The 22736-nt window shown below is 40.3% G+C and overlaps 1 protein-coding gene across 4 annotated transcripts in view; it reads left to right on the top strand.

Annotated features, from left to right (window-relative positions):
* RASGRF2 (Ras protein specific guanine nucleotide releasing factor 2) overlaps positions 1–22736 on the top strand; it is a 269681-nt gene that overhangs the window by 161715 nt on the left and 85230 nt on the right. For 3 of the 4 annotated variants that reach the window (XM_055386143.2, XM_055386145.2, XM_055386148.2), the window contains 3 exons: positions 134–259; positions 2322–2480; positions 3563–3652. In XM_055386143.2, the coding sequence (XP_055242118.1) occupies positions 134–259; positions 2322–2480; positions 3563–3652 (375 nt within the window). The remainder of the gene's footprint in view (positions 1–133; positions 260–2321; positions 2481–3562; positions 3653–22736) is intronic. The other variant, XM_004058629.5, reaches the window with a different exon arrangement.

Below are 22736 nucleotides of genomic sequence, written 5' to 3' on the forward strand. Positions count from 1 at the left end.
ACTTGATTTCATATTAAAGCCCTTTAATGAAATGCTTATTATCTGTAATGAACTTTTGTTTCCATGCATGATACTGACAAGAAGCTCTTGAATTCATGGCCTGGTTGTTAAAATTCATGATGTTTTCAAGCAGCAGTCCTAGAGTCTGCACCAGCGGACCGAGCAGGAGTGGAAAGCTCCCCTGCAGCGGACACCACAGAACTTTCACCTTGCAGATCCCCCTCAACTCCTCGGCACCTCCGCTATCGCCAGCCTGGAGGTAAGAGCTCAAGAGGGACTCAGAAATAGAAATGTGAAAAATGATTTCTAGCTTCTGAACCTTTCCTTTGCCTAATTGTTTCACTGCCAAAGTAATTTTTTTAGTCTCACTTATTGAAAATTAATTGGAAGCAAATACAGTCAGCCCTTTGTATCTGTGGGTTCCACATCCATGGGTTTCATATCTGTGGATTCAACCAATCACCCATCAAAAATATTTGGCAGAAGAATAAAGCTTCTGTACTGACCATGTACATACTTTTTTTCTTGTCATTATTCCCTAAACATTATAGTATGACAGCTATTTACATAGCATTTCCATTGTGTTAGTTATTATAAATAATCTACAGGTGATTTAAAATATACAGGAAAATATGCATAGATTATATTCAAATACTACACGATTTTATATCAGGGACTTAAGCATCTGTGGATTTTGGTAACTGAGGGAGATCCTAAAACCAATACCCTACAGGTAGCAAGGGATGACTGTAATGTTACTGTAGGACCAAGTGGTGGAAAAATAAATGATTAGAGAAGATGTCATTAGTCTAACCAACATTTGTTTAGTTCCATCATTGCACTGCATTTTGTGAGGAGTAACGTGAATCAAAAGGCTCTTCTTTAGATGTTAGCTAGCTGAAGAATCTCAGTGCTGGGTTTACCAAAATGTTCCCAGTCTCTGATATATTACCATGAGTCCCAATGTAGTCTGTATAAGTGGACTCCTCTGGGCATCACAATCTGGGGAGACCCTATTAATAATATTATTTCATCTAAAATAAGGTCCAGGTACATGGGACCCCAGTCATCATTATTGCTAGTGGCAGAAACTGGCATATGTATTTTGATATATAGTTAAGAAAATTGTAAAGCATTACTCCATAATTTGTTTGGGAACATAATAAATGTCCTCTAATTGGAGAAAAAAAACTAATCAGAACAAAAGGTAGAAATATTTTAATTATCTCCCATTTTCCCCACTGCTCAAATAAATATATCCAAATAACAGTTGTTTTGAAATGTTTGCTTTTCTCTTCTTAAGCCAATTATTTCAAGTCAGAACAGAAAATTACACAATTATGAAACCAGATTCACCCCAAGTAACCCAAATGAAAAGGCTTTTTTTTTTTTTTGGAGACAGAGTCTCACTCTGTCACCCAGGCTGGAGTACAGTGGTGCAATCTCGGCTCAGTGCAACCTCCACCTCCCAGGTTCAAGTGATTCTCCTGCCTCAGCCTCCCGAGTAGCCAGGATTACAGCCGTGGGCCACCACGCCCAGCAGTTTTTATATTTTTAGTAGAGACGGGTTTTCACTTTTTTGGCAAGGCTGGTCTCAAACTCCTGACCTCAGGTGATTCACCCTCCTCAGCCTCTCAAAGTGTTGAGATTACAGGAATAAGCCACTGCGCCCAGCCTGTAAAGGCATTTTTGACTCTCATAGGCATGCTTCAAATAGGGCATTTTAGCAAAAGGTAAAGTATATGGCTCCAAATGGTTATCGGTGGCCTTAGCAGCTTGGTAGAAGCTGTTGTCATTGCCATGAGCTCTGAGAGCAACTAGGAAGGTCTCAGTCTGGCTGTTGTTAGATGTCTGCCTTTGTGGATATTAACCCTTGGGGCTTTAAGGCTCCAAGTCAGTTATGGGTTATCCTGCCATTTGGGTGTTTCTGGTAAATGAAGGTGACAAATTAGACTTTCCTGGCTTGTCATAGTACTACTATGGAATTAGCCAGATCTCTCTATTCTTCTTAGAGCTTTGGTCAGTCCAGGTCTTGGCAACTTCCTTGACCATTGCCACATAGGACAGATCCCTTTGACTTCATTGTAACCTGGAAGAGTTTGGGACCAAAATCTATGGAAGTAAGGCTCTACCAAGGCAAGAGTTAAATGCTGTTCAAGGCGTTACAATTATTAGAACTCTACTTTATATTCTCTTTTCATATGTTTATATTCACATATAAAATTTTTAATTCACATAAGGATTATTTGGAAATCCTCATCTTGTTTGTGGATTAACTAAGCCAAATCCTTTGTTTCTTCCCTGATATAACTAAATCATAGAGACACAGAAACATGGGAAGGAGGCTGAAACCTGTGATAATATGGAGGACCCGAACAAGGACAGCATCACATATTTCTATCTAGCTGAAATTTTGCCTGCGCATCTGTCTACTTGCCACCTTGTTCCAAAATGCAATAAGTCTGTTGTGGAAAGAGAAGGTAGAGCTGTTTTATGCGTTTGTGCTTGGGCACATTAAGCAGCTCTTTGCTTCCCCTCTTATGTGTGTATTTATTTTAGGCATGATTGTGAAACATTAGGGCCAAACTAATAAAAGCCCTTCAGGTCAGAATCACAGTGGACTGTTTTCACTAAAAGCCTGAGCGAGGAGAAGCAGCGAGCTTGGCACCAGCACTGCCAAACGCTGTGTGTACAGTCCGAGGAGTGAAAGGGACTGCAAGGTTGCTCAATACATCCTTTCGATTTTAAAAGGGCCACACTTAAACCATCTGTACTGTTAAGGGTGTTCTGAGAAGGAAATTCTGTCAGAGGGAAATTCTATCAGTAACATGATATGGTATCTTTTTTAAGAATATTTTTATATTAAGATACAGTTTACATACCATAAAATTCACCTTTTTAAAGTATATAGTTCAGTCTTTTTTTTATTTAATATATTCACAAGGTCAGGCAGCCATAACCACTATTTAATTCTAGAACATTTTCATCACCCAGAAAGAAACCCTATAAATATCAGCCATTCTATACTCATTAGCGGTCACTCTCCATTCCCCCTCCAACCCCAGCAGCCCTAGGCAACCACTAATCTACTTTCTCCCTCTATGGATTCGCCTCTGCTGGACATTTAACATAAAGGGAATCATATAATATGTGACCTTTTGTGATTGGCTCCTTCTTTAACTTGGCATGTTTTCCAAGTTTATCCATGTTCTAGCATGCATTGGAACTTCATTCCTTTTTGTGGCTAAATAATATTCCCTTGTATTTTTCTGTTTATCAATTGGTGGACATTTGATTGTTTCTACTTTTTGGCTACTATGAGCAATGGTGCTATGAATATTCATGTACACGTTTGTGTGTAGATGTATGCTTTCTTTTCTCTTGGTTATATACCCAGAGTGGAATTCCTGATGTGCAATCTTGTTGTTTGCCCATTAACAGAGATAATACAGGGCATTTGGCTCAGTCCTTCATCTGGTGCAGGAATAAAAATGATGATTTTTGTTACAGAATATTATCCATTTGCCTCACCATTCCATTTCCTTTCTTTTCAAATAACCAGGACAGACGGCGGACAATGCCCACTGCTCTGTTTCACCGGCTTCTGCTTTTGCAATAGCCACAGCTGCAGCAGGACATGGGAGTCCACCAGGTGAGTAGGGGAGCAGCTATGTACAGATATGTGACCATTTATATTAAGTCAGTGGCCCGTGTCTGCCAGTGTCTTGATGAGACACTCGGCAGCTCTCACACTGGAATCCCAGCATTTTGGGAAGACGAAGCAGAAGGATTGCTTGAGACCAGTAGTTTGAGACTAGCCAGGGCAACATAGAGACCCCATCTCTATAAAAAATTTTTAAAATTAGCTGGGCATGGTGTTGCATGCCTGTAGTCCCAGTTACTCAAGACGCTGAGGCAGAAAAATCACTTGAGGCCAGGAGGCTGAGGCTACAGTGAGCTGTGATCATGCCACTGCACTCCAGCCAGGGTGTTAAAGTGAGACCCTATCTCAACAAAACAAAACAAAATAAAATAATAATAAGAGAATGCACATTCCTAGCTCTTTCTGAGTCAGTGCTTCTGGGAAGAGACTGTCTTTTAAATAAGTGTCTTCAGAAATCTCCTTATTTGGCCAGGCACAGTGGCTCACACCTGTATTCCTAGCACTTTGGGAGGCCGAGGCAGACGGATCACCTGAGGTCAGGCATTCAAGACCAGCCTGGACAACATGGTGAAACCCTGTCTCTACTAAGAATATAAAAATTAGCTGGGCATGGTGTCATACATCTGTAATTCCAGCTACTCAGGAGGCTGAGGCAGGAGAATCATTTGAACCTGGGAGGCGGAGGTTGCACTAAGCCAAGATTGTGCCGCTGCACTCCAGCCTGTGTGACAGAGCAAGACTCCGTCTCAAAAAAAAAAGAAAAAAAAAAAAAAAGAAAAGAAAAGAAAAAAAGAAATCCCACCATTTGCAACAATATGGATGAACCTGAAGGACACTATGTTACCTGAAATAAGCCAGGCACAGAACGGCAGATACTGCATGATCTCACTTATATTATAATGGAATCTAAAAAGTCAAATTCATAGAAGTAGAAAGTAGACTCGTGGTTACCAGGGGCTGGTGGGGAGGAAGGGAAATGGGGAGCTGTTTGGTAAAAGGATAAAAGGTTCAGTTGCACAGGAAGAATAAGTTCTGGAGATCAATTGTACACCATGGTGACTAGTTAAAAATGTACCGCATACTTGAAAATTGTTAAGAGAGTAGATTTTAGATGCTCTCCCCACAAAAAAATGGTAAGTGAGGTAACAGATGTTAGTTAGCTTGACTTAATCATTCTTCAATATATACGTACATCAAAACATCAATCACATTGTACCCTGTAGGCATATACAATAAAAAATAATCAAATAAATAAATAAGCAAAAGCTCCTTCAGGTGAGTCTCACTCAGGCGATCTGTGGGTTACAGCTCTGAGAAATTCTTTATCAGGGAAGGTTGTTATTCCTCCTGTGTTGTTTGACAGAGTTCTTCACCCTTTATAACTCAATTACTGAGAACACGTTTCCATTTTAATTGAGTACAATGCTAAAAGCATATGTAAGGTGGGAGGGAGGGCTTGTGGAGTGCGGGGAGCGGAGCGGGGCAGCTATTGCTTTAGCTGACTCATAATTCATTTCCAGTAGCTCCACGATTCTTTCTGAGTTGCTGTCAGTTAATTTTCAGGGTAAAGAAAAAGTACTTAAAATAAAAGCACAGTATTTTAATAGATAAAAATTATATTCATTATCTCTTTCCTCTTCTCTCACATGCAAGGAGGATATTATGTTAAAATAAATCTATAAGTGGTTTAGGGCTGGGCGTGGTGGCTTACGCCTGTAATCCTAGCACTTTGGGAGGCCAAGGTGGGCAGATCACCCAAGGTCAGGGGTTCAAGACCAGCCTGGCCAACATGATGAATCCCCATCTCTACTAAAAATACAAAAATCAGCTGGGCGTGGTGGCGCACACCTGTAATCCCAACTACTTGGGAGGCTGAGGCAGGAGAATCACTTGAACCTGGGAGGTAGAGTCTGCAGTGAGCCGAGATCATCCAGCCTGGATGACAGGGTGAGACTCTGTCTCAAAAGTAAATAAGTAAATAAATAAATAATAAATCTGTAAGTGGTTTAAATAGCCTTGTTGCTGTGTCTTCACCTAAACTAAACCTATGGGCTCCAATCGTCATGATTTGTAGAAACATGACAGATGGCATATTTTGCTAATTAGCCATTTTTCACCTTTGTGGTAACAAAGGAGTCCTTTCCAAAGCTTCTGAACCAATATTCACAATAGTAACTAGTAGGTATTATCTGTGTGATTTTTTTTTTTTTCCAAATTGAGGACCAAAAAGAAATGTTCTCTAATGGACATTAACTACCATAGTACTTTATATATTATTTATTATTATATATATTTCTCTAAATAAACATTTTGCAGATTGACCACATTCTGTTTCTTTAGCATTTTGCCATACGTGCTTCACTGGAGATGTGGTCAGGCAAATTGGGATGTGCTTTGCCCCAAATATTCTTAAAACCTTTCCACAGAAGTCCCATCAGAATAACACAAAGCAGCCTATAATGGTCAAAATATCAATCTTGTCGATACAGTTGGCTTCTATGATTGATTACCTTCTGTAACAGTGAACATTTTGGGGGGAAATAAGGGAGGCTTTTCTAGGCTTTCAGCAGAGTTATTGTCGATTGTGATTTGCTAAGACCTTCTCCTGTCTTCCGTTCTCACTCGCTAGTCTGCCTTTGGAAAAAGTGAAGGACAAGAACATCTCACAGATTTCCTAATTTAAATATGGTTTGTGAGGGAAAATAAATTTGGGGTTTATTTGAGATGAGCCCATTCCCCATTTGCTGGAGGGTAGGGGGAGGTCCTTTTTTCACCTGAGATTGCAATGAAGATTGAATCGTTTGAATGTGCTTTAGAGAATGGCTTTCTGACTAGCTTTCCCAGGCATATTGGGCCAGAAGGAAAAAGTAACCAAAACAGCCAGCTCTTTCTCCCTTTTTGAAAGCCTGCTGCTTTTCTGTTGCCTTTTTTCCTACTTCTCCCCTGCAGCTGAAATAGTCTTAGGAAGAAAACCCTTCTTCAGCGAGCTGGCTCCTGGTGGTGCTTTCTGAGGAGGGCAGCACGGACTTGCTAACAGACTCAGTCAGTGTTGCTAGGTGTTGGGGAGCCTGAATCCTGTGTGAGCAGACTGCTCTTTTATGACAGTGCTGTTGATGTTGCCTATCATGCAGTCTGAAGCCACATGATCTGATTTCAGAAGTAGAGGCAATAAGGGATTTGATTCAACAGTGCCCATGGCTCAACTGTGAAGGCAGCAAGTTGCACAGGGGTCAGTTTCAATGGCTAGTGGTGGTAAGAAAGGGGGTCTCTTTTGGAGTGGAGACCAGTGCATTCCTGGGGCTCAGCCACTCAGAGGAACCTTTAGCAGATTTCACCTGCCTGGGAGAACTAGGCAGAGAGCAGAAGGCGTACTCAAAGCAGAAACAGGGAAGGGCTAAGAAGATAATCTGGATTTATTGGCTAGCCAGGGAGAGCATGGTGTTGCCCGAGGAGGGCTAGACCTAGATACTTGGACAGGTGTTCAAAGGAAGAGAGTGCTGGATAAGAGTCAACTCCCAAACAGACTTTGTATCTCCTCTGGGAATCAGGAATTGCCAGCCCGGATGCATCCAGAACCTGGTGAGTTGCAAAGGCAAGCAGAAGAAAGATTGCATAGACAAATAAACACCCCATGCTTTCATCAGTGTCTGCAGGCTTCCTGTCTGCTTATTCAGCTGTGATACAGATAGACTTGGGGATGCAGCTCTGCTGTGTCCTTGCTCCTAACAGGAAACAAGGTATAGCCCAGCCAAGCCAGAGGTCTGCGGAGTGGGTTTCCATGTTTCAGGTGCCTCTGCAGATTCCCTGTTGCTTTAATACTCTCCCAGCCCTTCCCTTGACCCCATCTCCATCAAAATATATAGGAATCTGGCACCTCTGGGTTATAACTGTCAATTAATTATTATGCTCTCAAACAGTAACTCTAGGCATTTGTATATTAAACCATTTCTCTTTAAGTATTGCTTAGAAAACTTCCTTACTGCATTAAAAGGAATTTCAAATGCAATACAAGGGAGGACAGCAATTTTTTTTTGCACGGAGGTCAAGACAAGATGTTCCTGCCTGACCCCGGGGGCAAGGAAAACTGATTTTATTTGTGGATGGTGCCCTGTGATCTGTTTGGGATTGCCTGCCCTGCTGCTGGGGTCTCAGCCTGCCTAATTTCCACATAGACTGGAAAAGCCTGGTTTTCAATCTTTTTGGGGGGTCGGGGGAACAAAGTCTCGCTTTATCACCGAGGCTGGAGTGCAGTGGCGTGATCTTGGCTCACTGAAACCTCTGCCTCCCAGGTTCAAGCGATTCTCCTGTCTCAGCCTCCCAAGTAGCTGGAACTACAGGTGTGTGCCACCACGCCCAGCTAATTTTTGTATTTTTAGTAGAGACGGGGTTTCACCATGTTGGCCAGGTTAGTTTTGAACTCCTGGTTTTGGGTGATCTGTCTGCCTTGGCCTTCCAAAGTGCTAGGATTACAGGTGTGAGCCACTGCACCTGGCCTCAATCTCTTTTTCTTCCTTTAAAAGAAAAGAAAAAAAAAAAGATCTAGAGCCTTCCCTTCCCAAAATTGGATGAGTCTTTTCCTTCCATGTCATGCTCCCTTTGTTTACCTGAGTCACTGCTATCCAGAGAATCCATATCCTGCCCCTCAAAACTCGAAATTCGGATTTTATGCTTTCTGTGAATGTGGTAACCTTTCAGGGAATTTTTAATGGATTTTTATGTAGACCCATAGGTGATACCCAGGATTGTAGTGTTGTGCTTTCACTATTACTTCTCTGTCTGTTTATAGTGTTTCTCTGACAAAGGAACACATCGCAGGAATGCGGCTTTTAGCAGAAGCATTATTGTCTCATGTTTCCTGTTAATTTCAACTCCCTACCAACACTTTCTATCCTTGCTTTGTTTTTTTCCTCAACACTTATCACTATTTGACACACTATTTGTTTTACTAATTTATCTTGCTTTATTATCCATTTCTCCAATAAATAAATGTAAGATCCACGAAGGCAGAGATTTTTATCTATTTTATATACTGCAGTATCCCCAATATCTAGAATAGTATTGTACATGTAGTAAATGATCCATAAATGCTTACCGAATTAATGAATCAATGATTGAATCTTCATACTTGCAATAGGGAATATTCAGTGCAGAAAAGAAAACACTGTACTGTCCATATATTTTTATAGTGCTCTGGTGTTTTTAAATTGTTTATTGTTGTTGTTATTTCAAGGTAAAAGAGTTTTGTCTTATTTCTCCGACTGATCTGGGGAGGTGATATCAGTCTCTTCAAGTCAGCAAGCAGGTTTTGAGTGTCTTTTGTGTTTAGTGTCACTTTTTTGGATACCCACAACCCTGAGCTGAGCACCTGGTAGACTTGTAAATAAGCCTCATTGTCTTGTTATTCATTTGATGTAAGACTTTTCCTCACACTCATGATTGGAAAGTCCTTGAGATATGCCTAGACCTGAGGCCTAGGGTCACTGTAAATGTTTGCTGCCAATCAGAATGCAAGCACTAACTAAACTGTTAAAGCTTCATACTGTGTGATATTAACAAGAATGGGTTTTGTGTTGCACCCATACCCACAGAACCAGGCTTTTGGTACCATCATTGATCTACAAATTAGGCCCAGTTACAGATGGATCCTGAATTTGTAGGCCTGATGTTTATACAATTTGGGGAAACACACCTCAAGGAAAATAATATAAAATTATAAATATAAACCTTTAGGGCACCTCCCGGGGATTTGGAAGAGGCCCATACAAATTGAGAAGGCCTAAAGCTTAAGCTTTCTTGACTTCCTGATAAATCTGCTTTTGAGTCCAATCCAGAAAATTCTTGGAATCGCAACAGCTACAGGAAATTTTGTATGCTGGAGAGTGAGGGTGGGGGCATCAGTGATTGTCAATGAGTCATTAGCCATCTTTCTTCTAAGTTAGCCCAGAGTCAGGTGGTATAATGAAAAAAAGCAGAAGATGGCATCAATTAAATATGAACAGTTGACCAGGTGTTAATATGCACACTCTTCTGGTGACTAGTTGGATAAGTTGGTAGTGGTGAGTAGAGCAGCATGATGTATGTATTGCCACCCCGATTTCCTTTCCCAATGTCAAACAATCCTCCTTTTCATAGGGCTTTAACTCTATACAGGATAGGACTGAAACAAAGGATGGTTGATGGTGTTCTTGTGTGCCACCACACTGATTGAAATGTATTTGCAGGCACCTGCTCAAATTGAAGAGCTCTGCATAAAGTAGAAATATAAATGTGTGCATTTCAAATGGCTGCTGATACAGGGAATCTGCAGGTGCAGTTTGGATATAGTTATGATATGAATAGAAATGCAAATTCAATGAATAAATATATCAGAGCACATCATTGCACTTACTATACACCTGAAGTTGTAGGATTAATTATAGAGTTTATGAAATGATATAAAATGCAGTATGAAAGTTTGAGGTGGGTTATTTTTATGAGAGTAGAAATCATGGCAGTGGAGGTACTATAAGCAACTCCTGATTATCTGTGAGCAGATTATATGTTTTACTGTTCTATGCAACTCAAAGTAAATTAACAAAGTAGAGGAATAGTTGAATGCACTTATAGGAAAATGAATGACACTGTTACAATTGCTTAGATAAATAGTGAATCTTTTACTGGTAGTTACCTGGTACTTGTAAAGTAGATAATTCATAATCTGTTTATCTTCTGTAAAACCAGTCATGGCATGTGTAGTAAATGGTAGATCTGAGGTTAATGTGAGTTGGGCTTGGATCGGTTTTTTAAAATACTGATGGTATCTGGTCCTATACCTAAAGATTCTGAGTTGATTGATCTGGGGGTACATCGTGGGATTCAGGAATTTTTTAAGTTCCCCAGGTGATACTAATGTGAAGCCAAGTAGGAAATGCTTGTGTGTGTGTGTGTGTGTGTGTGTGTGTGTGTGTGTGTGTGAGTGAATATTTTACTGAGGTAATGTCAGTTAAGGGTAAAAACTTGGATTTTCCAAATTTCATATTAGATTTGGATGTAGATGGATTTCATGATTATTTGATTAATTCAGTAGAAGAATGTGGTTAAAACAGTTGTGTAATCTTAACCCACACCCTCAGGCAATTTAGGAAGTATGTCTGGATTTCATTCTACAGTCTAGTATTAATTTACATATTCAGTGTTTTAGGTGTAGATATGGTAGGTGGGCTGGATGTGAGGAGTGCTAGACTGAGTCCTGTGTGTGTCACCTTGGACAGTTTCTCTCTGGGCCTGTTGTTTCATGGTGGAAGCCTGAGAGCTCAGCTGGTGCACTGGCTCTCCAGGTGTGATCTCTGGGCCTGTAGCATCAGCATAACCTGGGAACTTACTGGAAAAATAAATTCTCGGGCCACACATCATTCTTACTGAATCAGCATTTCTGAGGGTGGGGCACAGCATCTGTCTTTTACAGGCTCTTTAGTTGATTCTGATACATACTAAAGTTTGAGAAGCAGTGAACTAGTATAATGTCTGAGCTGCCTTACCTGTTTAAAAATCTGACTCCATATTACTTGTAGTAGACTATACAGTAGATGAAAAACCTAAATTTGAATCTCTTCCTAAGCACTAAGTACAACTCAACCTTTATCTTTTGGTAGTTTTTGCACAGTATGCATAATTGATGTTGTTCCAAGTTGTACATTTAAATTCTCACTTTTCTTCATCATTTAAAATATGGAAGGTTGCCTAGAGTTCTGCATCATGTTAGAAAATCTTTTTATCTCAAAGTAATAAAAACTGTTGTAGTAATTATTCTCTAGTTACATTTTTATAATGGCTTTATTGAGCTATAATTCATGTACCATACAATTCATCTGTTTAAAGCCTACAGTTCAAGCTGGGTGTGATGGCTTATCCCTGTAATCTCAACATTTTGGGAGGCTGAGGTGGGAGGATTGCTTGAGCCCAGGAGTTCAAGACCAACCTGGGCAACATAGTAAAACCCCATTTCTACCAAAAAAAAAAAAAAAAATAGCTGCATATGGTGGCACACGCCTGTAGTCCCAGCTACTTGGGAGGCCAAGGTGGGAGGATCTTTTGGGCCTGGGAGGTGGAGGCTGCAGTGAGTAATGATCGTGCTCCATCCCAGCCTGGGCGACAGAGCAAAAACCCTGTCTAAAAAAATAAATAAATAAAAAAGTCTACAGTTCCATGGATTTTAATATATTCCCAGAGTTGGGCAACAGTCACAATACATTTTAGAACATTTCCCTAAGCCCTTTAGCTGTTAGCAGTCACTCCCTATTTGTCTCCTCCTCTAGCCCTTTGCAACTGCTAATCTCTTTTCTGTCTCTATAAACTTATTTGTTCTCGATATTTAATATAAATGGAATTATTCATACAATATGTGCACTTTTGTGACTGGCTTCTTTTACTAGTGTAATGTTTTTGAGGTTCAACCATTTTTGTAGAATGCATCAGTCACTTGATCCTTTTTACTGTGGAATAGTATTCTATTGTATGGATATACCATATTTTATTTATCCATTCATGAGCTAATGGACATTGAGGTTATTTCTGCTTTTTGGCTGCTGTGAATGATGCTGCTATCAATGTTCATATACAAATTTTTGTGTGTTTGTTTGTTTGCATTTATGTGAGTACATACCTAGGAGTAGATTTGCTAGGTTGTGTGATAAGATTATGTTTAACTGCTTAATAAACTGTCAAACTGTTTTTGAAAGTGGCTGTACCATTTTGCATTTCCATCAGCAGTGTAATTGAGTTCCATTTGCTCCATATAACAGAGTAGTCCCAATTCTTCCCTTGTAATATTACTGTGAGTTATTTTACTTATCCATATCCTATAATCATCCAATACATTGTTATTATTATTAATATTTTGAGATGGAGTCTCACTCTGTCACCCAGGCTGGAGTGCAGTGGCGCAATCTCGGCTCGCTGCAACCTCCACCTCCTGGGTTCAGGCAATTCTGCCTGCCTCAGCCTCCCGACTATTATTACTTTAAGCAAAGTTATCTTTTAGATCATTTAAAAATAAGAAAAACAAAAGATTTTCCTTTATCTTCATTTTTTCCTTCTTCAGTGCTCTTCTTTTGTTTATATAGATCCAAGTTTCTGACCTATATAATTTTTCTCTGCCTAAAGAACTTCTTTTAACATTTCTGGCAGGGCAGGTCTGCCAGCAATGAATTCCTCCAGTTTTTATTTGCCTGAGAAAGTCTTTATTTCTCCTTCACTTTTGAAGCATAACTTCACTGAACATAGAACTCTAGCTTGGTGGTTTTTTTCTTTTAACACTTTAAATATTTCACTCCACTCTCTTCTTGCTTGCCTGGTTTCTGATGTGATGTTGTCATTCTTGTCCTTGTTCCTCTGTTGGTGTTTATTTCAAGAACTTCTCTTTATCTTTAGTTTGCTGCAGTTTGAATATGATATGCCTAGATGTGGTTGTCTTGGTATTTATTCTGCTTGGTGTTCTCTGAGCTTCCTGGATCTGGGTTTCATGTCTGTTATTAATTTTGGAAAGCTGTTGCCATTATTAATGCAAATATTTCTTTGACTCAGTTCTTCAGTACTCCAATTACTTGTTTGTTATACCCTTTGAAATTGTCCCACAGTTCTTGTATGTGCTCTTCTGTTTGGGTTTTTTCCCCCTTTCCTTTTTCTCTTTGTGCTTGAGTTTGGAAATTTTGATTGGCCTCTCTTCAAGGTCACTATTCTTCCCTCAGCTATGTTGAGTCTACCGATGAATCAGATAAAGACATTCTTCATTTCCGTGTCTGTGTTTTTTATGTCTAGCATTTTCCTTTGATTCTTAGTTTCTATTTACCTGTTTACATTACCCATCTGAACTTGCATATTGTCTACTTTTTCCGTTAGAACCCTTAACATATTATAGATATTTCCCTACTTACAATGGCTCAACTTACAACTTTTTGACCTTATGATGGTGTGAAAGTGAAGCACTTTCAGTAGAAACTGTGCTTTAAGTATGCATAAAACCATTCTGTTTTTCACCTTCAGTATAGTATTCAATAAATTATATGAGATATTCCACACTTTATTGTAAAATGGGCTTTGTGTTAGATGATTTTGCCCAACTGTAGGCTACTGTCCTGAGCACATTTAAGGTGGGCTAGGCTAAGCTGTCATGTTTGGTAGGTTAGATATATTAAATGCATTGTTGACTTACACTTTTTTTCATTTAAGATGGGTTTATTGGGATGTAACTCAGTCATAAGTTGAACAGCATCTGAAATCATAGTTATTTTAAATTCACTGTCTAATAATTCCAAGGTCTTTGTCATATCTAAGTCTGATTCTGATGCTTGCTTTATATCTGTTATGGGCTGCACTGTGTCCCCACTAAATGCATATGTGGAGGTCCTACCATTACCCTAGAATATGACTGTAGTTGAAGACAGCGTCTTTAAAGAGGTCATTAAGGTTAAATCAGGTCATATGGATGAACCCTATAAGGAGGCTATTAGGACATACACATAGACTAAGGCGTGACCACGTGAAGACACAGGAAGAAGATGGCCACCTACAAGCCAAAGAGAGAGTCTCAGAAGAAACAACGTGCTGACTCTGAGATCTGGACTTCTAGTCACCACAGCTATGAGAAAATACATTTATTTAGCACCAATTCTGTGGTATTTTATTATGGCAGCCTGAACAAATTACTAAAGTCTCTTTAGACTGTGTTTCTTCTTGCCTTTTGGCATGCCTTGTAGTTTTTTGTTGAGACCCAGACAGGTTATATCAGATAATAGAGACTGAGAATGATAGGCCTTGAAGTGTGAAGATTTACGTTATCTGGCTAGAATTTGGGCTGTGCTTGATGTTTGCTGTAGCTATAGGAACCAAGGGCTTCAAATTCCTTCAATGCCCTTTTTGTTTCCCCTCACAACTTGGGACTTCCCTAAGTACTCCTTCTCAGAGAGAATCTGTTTTCGAGCTCTTTCTGCTGTAATCTACTGTTATCTTACTGGGTCTCTGTTAGGGTGGGGTGATGGTGGGGAGGAGGAGTCTTCTATATCTTCCAATGAAACCTTAGTGTTTTAATGGACTGGCATCTTGAAGCTGTGACCCTTACAAACATTTCTCCAGTGATATAGCTTCTTTTCCCACTGCCCCCTACTTCCCTGGCTGCTGCATTCCCAATTTATTTCCTTGAATCCCTGACCCCTGTAGACTATATTATTTTCCCCGTAGCTAAGAAGAAGGCGAGAGGGGACTGGAATGGGAAAAATGTCTTTTTCCAAGTGGGATAAGGCTTAGGCAAAGCCTTTTTCCCTGAAGAGCTGGCTTTCATTGTGGAGAAGGCCCTGGGCATATTTCCAGTGTTATTCTTCCCCTCTCCCTGCAAGAGCCATGAAGAGATCTTTCTCCGGTGTTTACTGGGAGGACTTGGTGTGATTCCTGGAGGTAAAGTTCCCAAATATGTGGCCGCCCTCCTAAGAATGTGGTTCTCAAGAGCGTCTCACTGTCATGCTGGTCCACACTCAACCTCCAGCAGTTCATCAATACAACTATTCAAGTGCTGCTACCAGGTCATGGTTCCAGCGACTTCAGCTCCAGGTAGGCAGATCTGTGTCTCTCTGGATGTGCTTGTTTTTTTTTTTTTTTTTTCAAGAGTTTGTGATGACCATTTCCCTTGAAACCTCAGTTTTCTGGTGTGTCCAAGAAAAGTTGTTGATTTTCAGGCTATTTCATTCTTCTTCTGTTATGGATGGATATGGTAACTTCTAAGTTCTTTATGTGTCAGAGCTGAAACTCAGATTCTCAACTTGGTGGGATCTTTATTGTGATCTATTAATTTTGTAGGTCAAATTGGGGAGAAATGCACATCTTAACAATACTCAGCCTTTCAATCCATTAACTGGGAATGTCCCTTCATTTACTGAGATCTTCTCTCACTTCTCTCAGTGATATTTTATATTTTTTAGCATACAAATCTTACATTTGTTTTGTTGCACTTATTCCTAAGTATTTGACTCTTTTTGGTGTTATTGTGAATAGAATAGTTTCCTTTTATTTTTAGATAGTTTGTTGCTAATATTTAGACATATAATTGATTTTTCTAGGTTGTCTTGTTTTCTACAACTTTGCTAAATTCATTTATTAGTTCTACTAGGTTTGTTTTCAAAGATTCTTTAGGATTCTCTACATAATGAATCATTTCTTCTGTGAATAAAGATAGTTTTATTTCTTCCTTTCCAATCTATATGCCTTTCATTTTCTTTCTTTCTTTTTTTTTTTTTTTTTTTTTTTTGAGACAGAGTCTCGCTGTGTCACCTCCACCTCCCGGATTCAAGTGATTTGCCCACCTCAGTCTTCCAGATAGCTAGGATTACAGGCAGCTGCCACCACACCTGGCTAACTTTTTGTATTTTTAGTAAAGACAGGGTTTCACCATATTGGCCAGGCTGTTCTTTCTTGCTTTATTGCACCGACTAGACAAAAATTAATTTTTATAAGCCTATGTTTTGAATTGCAAGCGCTTCTTTGAAGTCCTTGTCAAGCAGGGGAACTATACACTGGTGATGATATAGTTGGTGCTCATATTTTACAGCAATAAATATAATGATATAAACATACAATCAGCTCACAAAAGGCGCCTATCAAAATAATCCCACAAAGCTCTTTCCGTACACATCCCATTGGAAATCAGACTTTTTTTATTTTTTGAGAGATAGAGTCTTGCTCTGTCACCCAGGCTGTCGTGGAGTACAGTGACACAATCATGGCTCACTGCAGCCTTGAACTCTGGGCTCAGGTGATCCTTCCTCCTAAGCCTCCTGAGTAGCTGGTACTATAGTTATGCACCACTACATCTGGCTAATTTTTTTTAGGTTTTGTAGAGATGAGGTCTCTCCACGTTACCCAGGCTGGTCTCCAACCCCTGTCCTTAAGTGATCCTCCTGCCTCGGCCTCCCAAAGTGCTGGGATTACAAGTGTTAGCCACTGTGCCTGGCTGGAACCTGACTTTGAAACTAGATTAGCTGTACCTTAATAGGCCTTGTTCAGAATCACTGGGTAATTCCTGAATAAAAGTATCCAAGGATACTTCTTTTCATTTACTTGTTCTTTCACACCGTTCTTCAACAGATTCAGAACACCTTTTTGTTTTTTCCTACTGGAGGGTATCCTAGTTTGGGACATATTTTCTATTGTTTTTTTCCAAAATATATTAAAAATATTTAAACATTATTTCACTAAAGACCAGTACTTTAACAGTGGTCCCAAGTCCTATTTTTAAACACACACACACACACACACAGACACACACATGCACACACGCACACTCACTCACATTTTGCTTGGAATTAGAATTGTGGAACTGCAAAGCTGCAGCTTTCACTGGTGTGAGTACACTCCTGAGCCTGCGAAGCAGCTAGAATGCTCATGGCAGGTGGGCTTTGCATTCTCTTCCTGGAAACATGCCGCGCAGCAAGCTAGATCACAGAGATATCTTTGCTGTGCTTTCCAAGCAGACCCAAATCCTGTTCCAGCTGGCCTGTCCACCTTCTTCCCTGATGGTGCTGCACTGCCAAGTTCCTTTTCTTTGCACTTTCCCTTCCCAGGCTCCCTGCAGGCTGCTCTCTTCTATTACTGTCTCTTCTCAGCAAAGGTACAATGTAGTTGATTGTGCCTCACATGGCTTAATTGCTGCTTGATTACATTACTGTTTCATCCATGTCAGGGCCAGGCAAGTAACCTAAGTAGGGATGGAGAGGTGCTGCCATGTTTGAAGGACACAGCCACTGCCCAGCCCCTGCAGATTGTTGCCATGAGGGGCTGCAGGACTAGGGCTGTCAGATGTGTTTTCTCTGTTTTTTTTTTCCAGCCAGAAATCTTGATATTTATGTGAAATTTTCTGTTTTGAAATGTTGGAAGTGAATTCACACTCTTTAAAAATACTGTCCAGGCCAAACACAATACTTTCATGGGCCACATTTGGCTGTGAGCCACCAGTGTGTGACCTCAGATTTACTGTAATCACTTACAGCTGGAGTTGTAGGTTGATACAGCTAAGATTTCCAGAGACACTCCTAAATATTAGCAGTAAACTCCTGAATCTCTTCAGTGCCACTCCCATGTATCTTCTATTCCTTTTACTGGGTGATTTTACAGAAAGTTGATCTCTTCTCGGGCACTGTGCTTGACCATATTCGCTTTCAGAGGGTAATCTTATCTCAAAGGTCTGAGCCTCCCTCACTATGTCATCCCCTCACTATGGAAGGGGCACAGTGGGGACCGTCTTTCTTCATCTCACGTTATAGATTCTGAAGCAAGTGTGGCATCTGGAGTGGTGAAGGGTCTTGCCCAGGTTCTCATAGTTATTGAGAATGAGCCTCAGATCCATCCACTGCTAAACTGCTGCTTTCTTTGCCCTGATATAGCCTCTAATCCATATTAACTTCAAAAACAGCAAGAGCTTGGGAAGCTTGAATTGCTTAATTTTGTTATTAACTCTTGCTTCTGCCTTTCTCTGCAGCATGTCCATTTCTTTCTGTCTTTTTCCCACCTCTGTATCCACCTAGCATTCCCCTAAGTGATAGACACAGCAGTTTGGGGACTCCAGAGAGATGAGCCTGGGAGAAATTAGTAGTCTGTGGGTGGGTTCTTAGTTGACCAGCAGTTAGCATTGAAGGATCTGTGATTTCATTCACAGCATTGTGGAAATCAGGGCCTTAGTACAATGATGTGATCTGGTTAGAGGAAGCATGTATTTCTGTATTGAGAATTGGATTAAATTTGCAGTGAGATATTGATTACTGTGAATTAAGTTGATGTCACATATATACTCTGCTGTCTACAGTCTCAGGATTTGTGAGAACACTCAGCACTGTTTAAATAGCTTAACAGCATGCATAAACTTATAAGAAAGGCACAGAATCTGGGCTTTTTCCAGGGTCTAGATTACAAGCTAAAATGTAAAATTTGGGCAGGAATTACAAATCAATTTTCTGTTTCAAAATCAGAAGCTTAATATCATGTAGGTGTTGTACTGCATTGATTTCCAATGGAGTGTAGATGGGGTAGAATAAGAACAGCCAGGGACTTCCTCAAAATATACCTGTCCCCGTGGGGATTCTGAGTGGCCTCCCAGAGGCAAGCAGTCCAGAAGAGAGATGTTATTGATGGCAATGTGCTGCACGTGTGAATGGTGTGAAAACAGACAGAAGGCTAAACATCACTGCTCTGCTATCTGCCAGCCCTAAAAAGAACTATGCTCACTTTCTGAATGCAATTCTCTATCTTCTGGTTAGTCAGAGGATGATGGGAAGCAGGCTGCCTATGTAACCTGTTTTAGCAATGACATTCAGAAGTCTAAGGTCAAAATGTTGGCTGCATGCAATGTTTCTTATATGGGGCCCTCACCATCTTTTCATTTTGGTATAGCCCACCCTTGCCTTATTTCTTATTCATTTCCTCTTTTTCTGTATCATGCTGTCTTTTTACCTTGCTAGGTTCTCACCTTTTGGAATTCTGCTCCTATTTCATGGAGATACATCCTCTTGCTAGGACAGGCTATGTGCTTTGCAGCACCCAGTGTGAAATGAAAATGCAAGTGTCCCTGTTGAAAAAATTATTAAGAATTTCCAGAATTCTTATTAAGAATTATTAAGAATTTCAATTAAGATGCAGGGCATCTAACCAAGCATGAGACCTTCTAAGCATGGGCTGTATGTGACACAGGCTGTACACCAAGAAACTGGCCCTGCCTCTTGCAGTCTTGTCAGGAGTCCAGCAGTCTCTTAATGCATCCAACTGGGTCCTGTAGTAAATTGCTCTCAGGATGTGGCCTCCAATGCATTTCTAGGATTATATCTTGGTTCTGTAGAAGTTTTCTGTGGTGAAAAATATATTGGTAGTATCCCTTTATTTTAAAGATGAAAAAATCTGAGGCTGGGAAAGACCGATTAGAAAGACAAAAACTATCTGAACATAGGACTTCTGATTCTTTGAAGAAAATACACATTTTTTATTTTTTATTTTTATTTTTTTGAGATGGAGTCTCACTCTGTCGCACAGGCTAGAGTGCAGTGGCGCAATCTCCACTCACTGCAGCCTCTGCCTCCTGAGTCAGGCGGTTCTCCTGACTCAGCCTCCCAAGTAGCTGGGATTACAGGCACATGCTACCACGCCTGGCTAATTTTTGTGTTTTTAGTAGAGATGGGGTTACACCATGTTGGCCAGGCTGGTCTTGAGCTCCTGACCTCAGGTGATCCACCCACCTTGGCCTCCCAAAGTGCTGGGATTACAGGTATGAGCCAATACACCTGGCCTGAAAAAAATACAAATTTTTTAATAATAACATACAGTGAAATACTTTTAACAATGCAGGAATGCTGAAAATAATCTCTGATGAGTCAGAAAGACTCTCACTATCTAATGATGATTCAGAGTAAGCATAAAAACAAAAATTATCATCATATAAGACTAAAAAGGGCAGGCACAGTGCTGCACGCCTATAATCCCAGCACTTTGGGAGGCCGAGGCAGGCGGATCACGAGGTCAGGAGTTTGAGACCAGCCTGGCCAACATGGTGAAATCCCATCTCTACTAAAAATACAAAAATTAACCGGACATGGTGGTGCACACCTGTAATCCTAGCTACTCAGGAGGCTGAGGCAGGAGAACTGCTTGAACCTGGGAGGCAGAGGTTGCAATGAGCTGAGATAGTGCCACTGTATTCCAGCCTGGGCGACAGAGTGAAAATGTCTCAGAAAAAAAAAAAAAAAAAAGACTAAAAAAATTCTGTTTCCTGGACTTTTTGGTTATTTGAATCTTTATAATAAAGGCAGTAGGGCAAATAAACAGTGGTGGTCATGTCAGTATTATGCAAAGCTGAAAATTATTATGCAGGAAAGTTAGAAATAGTAGACAGCCTCAAAAATATACAATGAAAAGTGGAATTTCTCAATGAACTTTTTTGGGAGAAATAACCAATGATAATGTTGTGATTATGTAAAATTTCATCAGCCTCATACATTAAAAGGATGTGACAAGCTTTTAGTTAAAAAATTTTTCAAACTATTATGTCAAAGATTAAATGTGGTAGTCAAAGTAATCTATGGAAACATACTGCTTTTATATGCTTGGTGGTGGAAGTCAGCACAAGTAAACCAAACATTAAAACTTCTAAGGTCTATGGTAAGGGAGGAAGGGGCTTTCAATCTGCCAGGAAAATATCCCCTTAGACTGTAGGTCCTGTGTGTGTTCCTTATTTATGCACCAGCTGTCATTAGTACAGGTTGTGCCCTTACCGGCACTTATAGCCTATGGCTTCACAAGTGCTGGGAAGACATAAGGCGATAACTTGATAACATGTAGTTAGCCTTTTTAATTGATTGTAAATACATAGCAGTTATGGGTCATTTTTATAGAGGTGAAGCTCCCAAAGCTTCACCTACATCTTGCAAACCATTCTCCTATGCTGCCCAGATGGGCATTTCTGTATATAAATTGAGTGGTTGCACTTATTATCAACATAGCAATGACAACAGTAATTTAGAGTTATACACTTCAATAGGCATACAATATACTGAGCAATGGTCCAAGTTTTACATATGTTAACTTATTGTGAAGTAGTTAATATTACTATACTCAGGTTCCAGCAGAGGATACAGAGAGTTAAGTAAATCACCTAAGGTCACTTAAGTCACACAGGGAGTAAGTAGCAGATTTGAATCCTGTCATCTGGCTGTTCTAACCACCACCCTACTCTGCTTGAATTTCATCAGTACTTTATTGCCTTGGCCTAATGCACACTTGATGTTTAAAAAATAAGGGAAGAATGCCAGGTGCAGTGGCTCACGCCTGTAATCCCAGCACTTTGGGAGGTTGAGGCAGCGGGAGGATCACCTGAGGTCAGGAATTCCAGTCCAGCTTGACCAACATGGAGAAACCCAGTCTCTACTAAAAATAGAAAATTAGCTGGGTGTGGTGGCATACATCTGTAATCCCAGCTACTTAGGATAATTGCTTGAACCTGGGAGGCGGAGGTTGCAGTAAGCCTAGATCATGCCATTGCACTCCAGCCTGGGCAACAAGAGTGAAACTCCATCTCAAAAAATGAAAAATAAAAAAAATAAGTGAAGAAAGGGCCCACAGTCTAACCTGTCACCACCCTAACCTCTGCCTTATACATATAAGGCATAGCTGGAACCTTGTATTTGGGTTTCTGTAGTGCTGCCATTTTGTTTAGGAAGGACATGAACCTTTCTCTTGCATGGTCTGGTGGTTTTAAAAATATACCACAAATTCTTTTCTACTTCTCCGTTCAAGAAATGGTGCTAAATTTCCCTTCTCTTTAGTGTGGGCTGGACTTAGTAACTTGCTTCTAACAAATAAAGCAGAAGTGATCGTGTATGACTTTGGCACCTAGGTCATCAGAAGCTTAGCACCTTTCATCTTGGTCAATCTCTCTCTTGGATCACTTGCTGTGGGGAGAACCAGCTCCAAGTCATGAGGAGAGTCGCGCAAGGGAAAAAACTAGGAACTAGGTCTTCTGCCAACAGCCATGTGAGTGAGCTGGGAAGCAGACCCCATAGCCCCAGCACAGCCTTCAGATGACTGCAGCCCTAGTGGGCACCTGGACTCCAGCCACATGGCCCTGAGCCCGATCCACCCAGCTAAGCCTCCGAATTCTTGTCCTAAACAAACTGTGAGATAATAAATGTTTGTTGTTTTAAGTCTCAAATTTTAGGGTGATTTGTTAGGTAGATACAGATAACTCATACAGGTGGTATCACAGTAGCCAGTAAACTTTGACCAAATTATTCATAATCATGTTAAATGTAAGGGGCATATTTTCATTTTTTGAAAGAGAAGCATTTCTGGGCATCCCCTGTGGAACACAGCACCCTGGGCTTATACTCAACCAAATGTTTCGAAATTGAGGGAGTATATTTGAAATTAACATGTAGCTTAAATCTGCCTTGTATTTCAAGGTTCCTGAACAGTCTTTCTCTTCTCTCATCACCTGAAGTGCTCTGAATTGAATAGACTCATTTTTTTCTGCTGTTTGAGAGCCTAGAGCAGTTTGATTTTAACACAACTG

Source organism: Gorilla gorilla, chromosome 4, assembly GCF_029281585.2.
Source record: "Gorilla gorilla gorilla isolate KB3781 chromosome 4, NHGRI_mGorGor1-v2.1_pri, whole genome shotgun sequence".
In the NCBI taxonomy this organism is placed as follows: domain Eukaryota; kingdom Metazoa; phylum Chordata; class Mammalia; order Primates; family Hominidae; genus Gorilla; species Gorilla gorilla.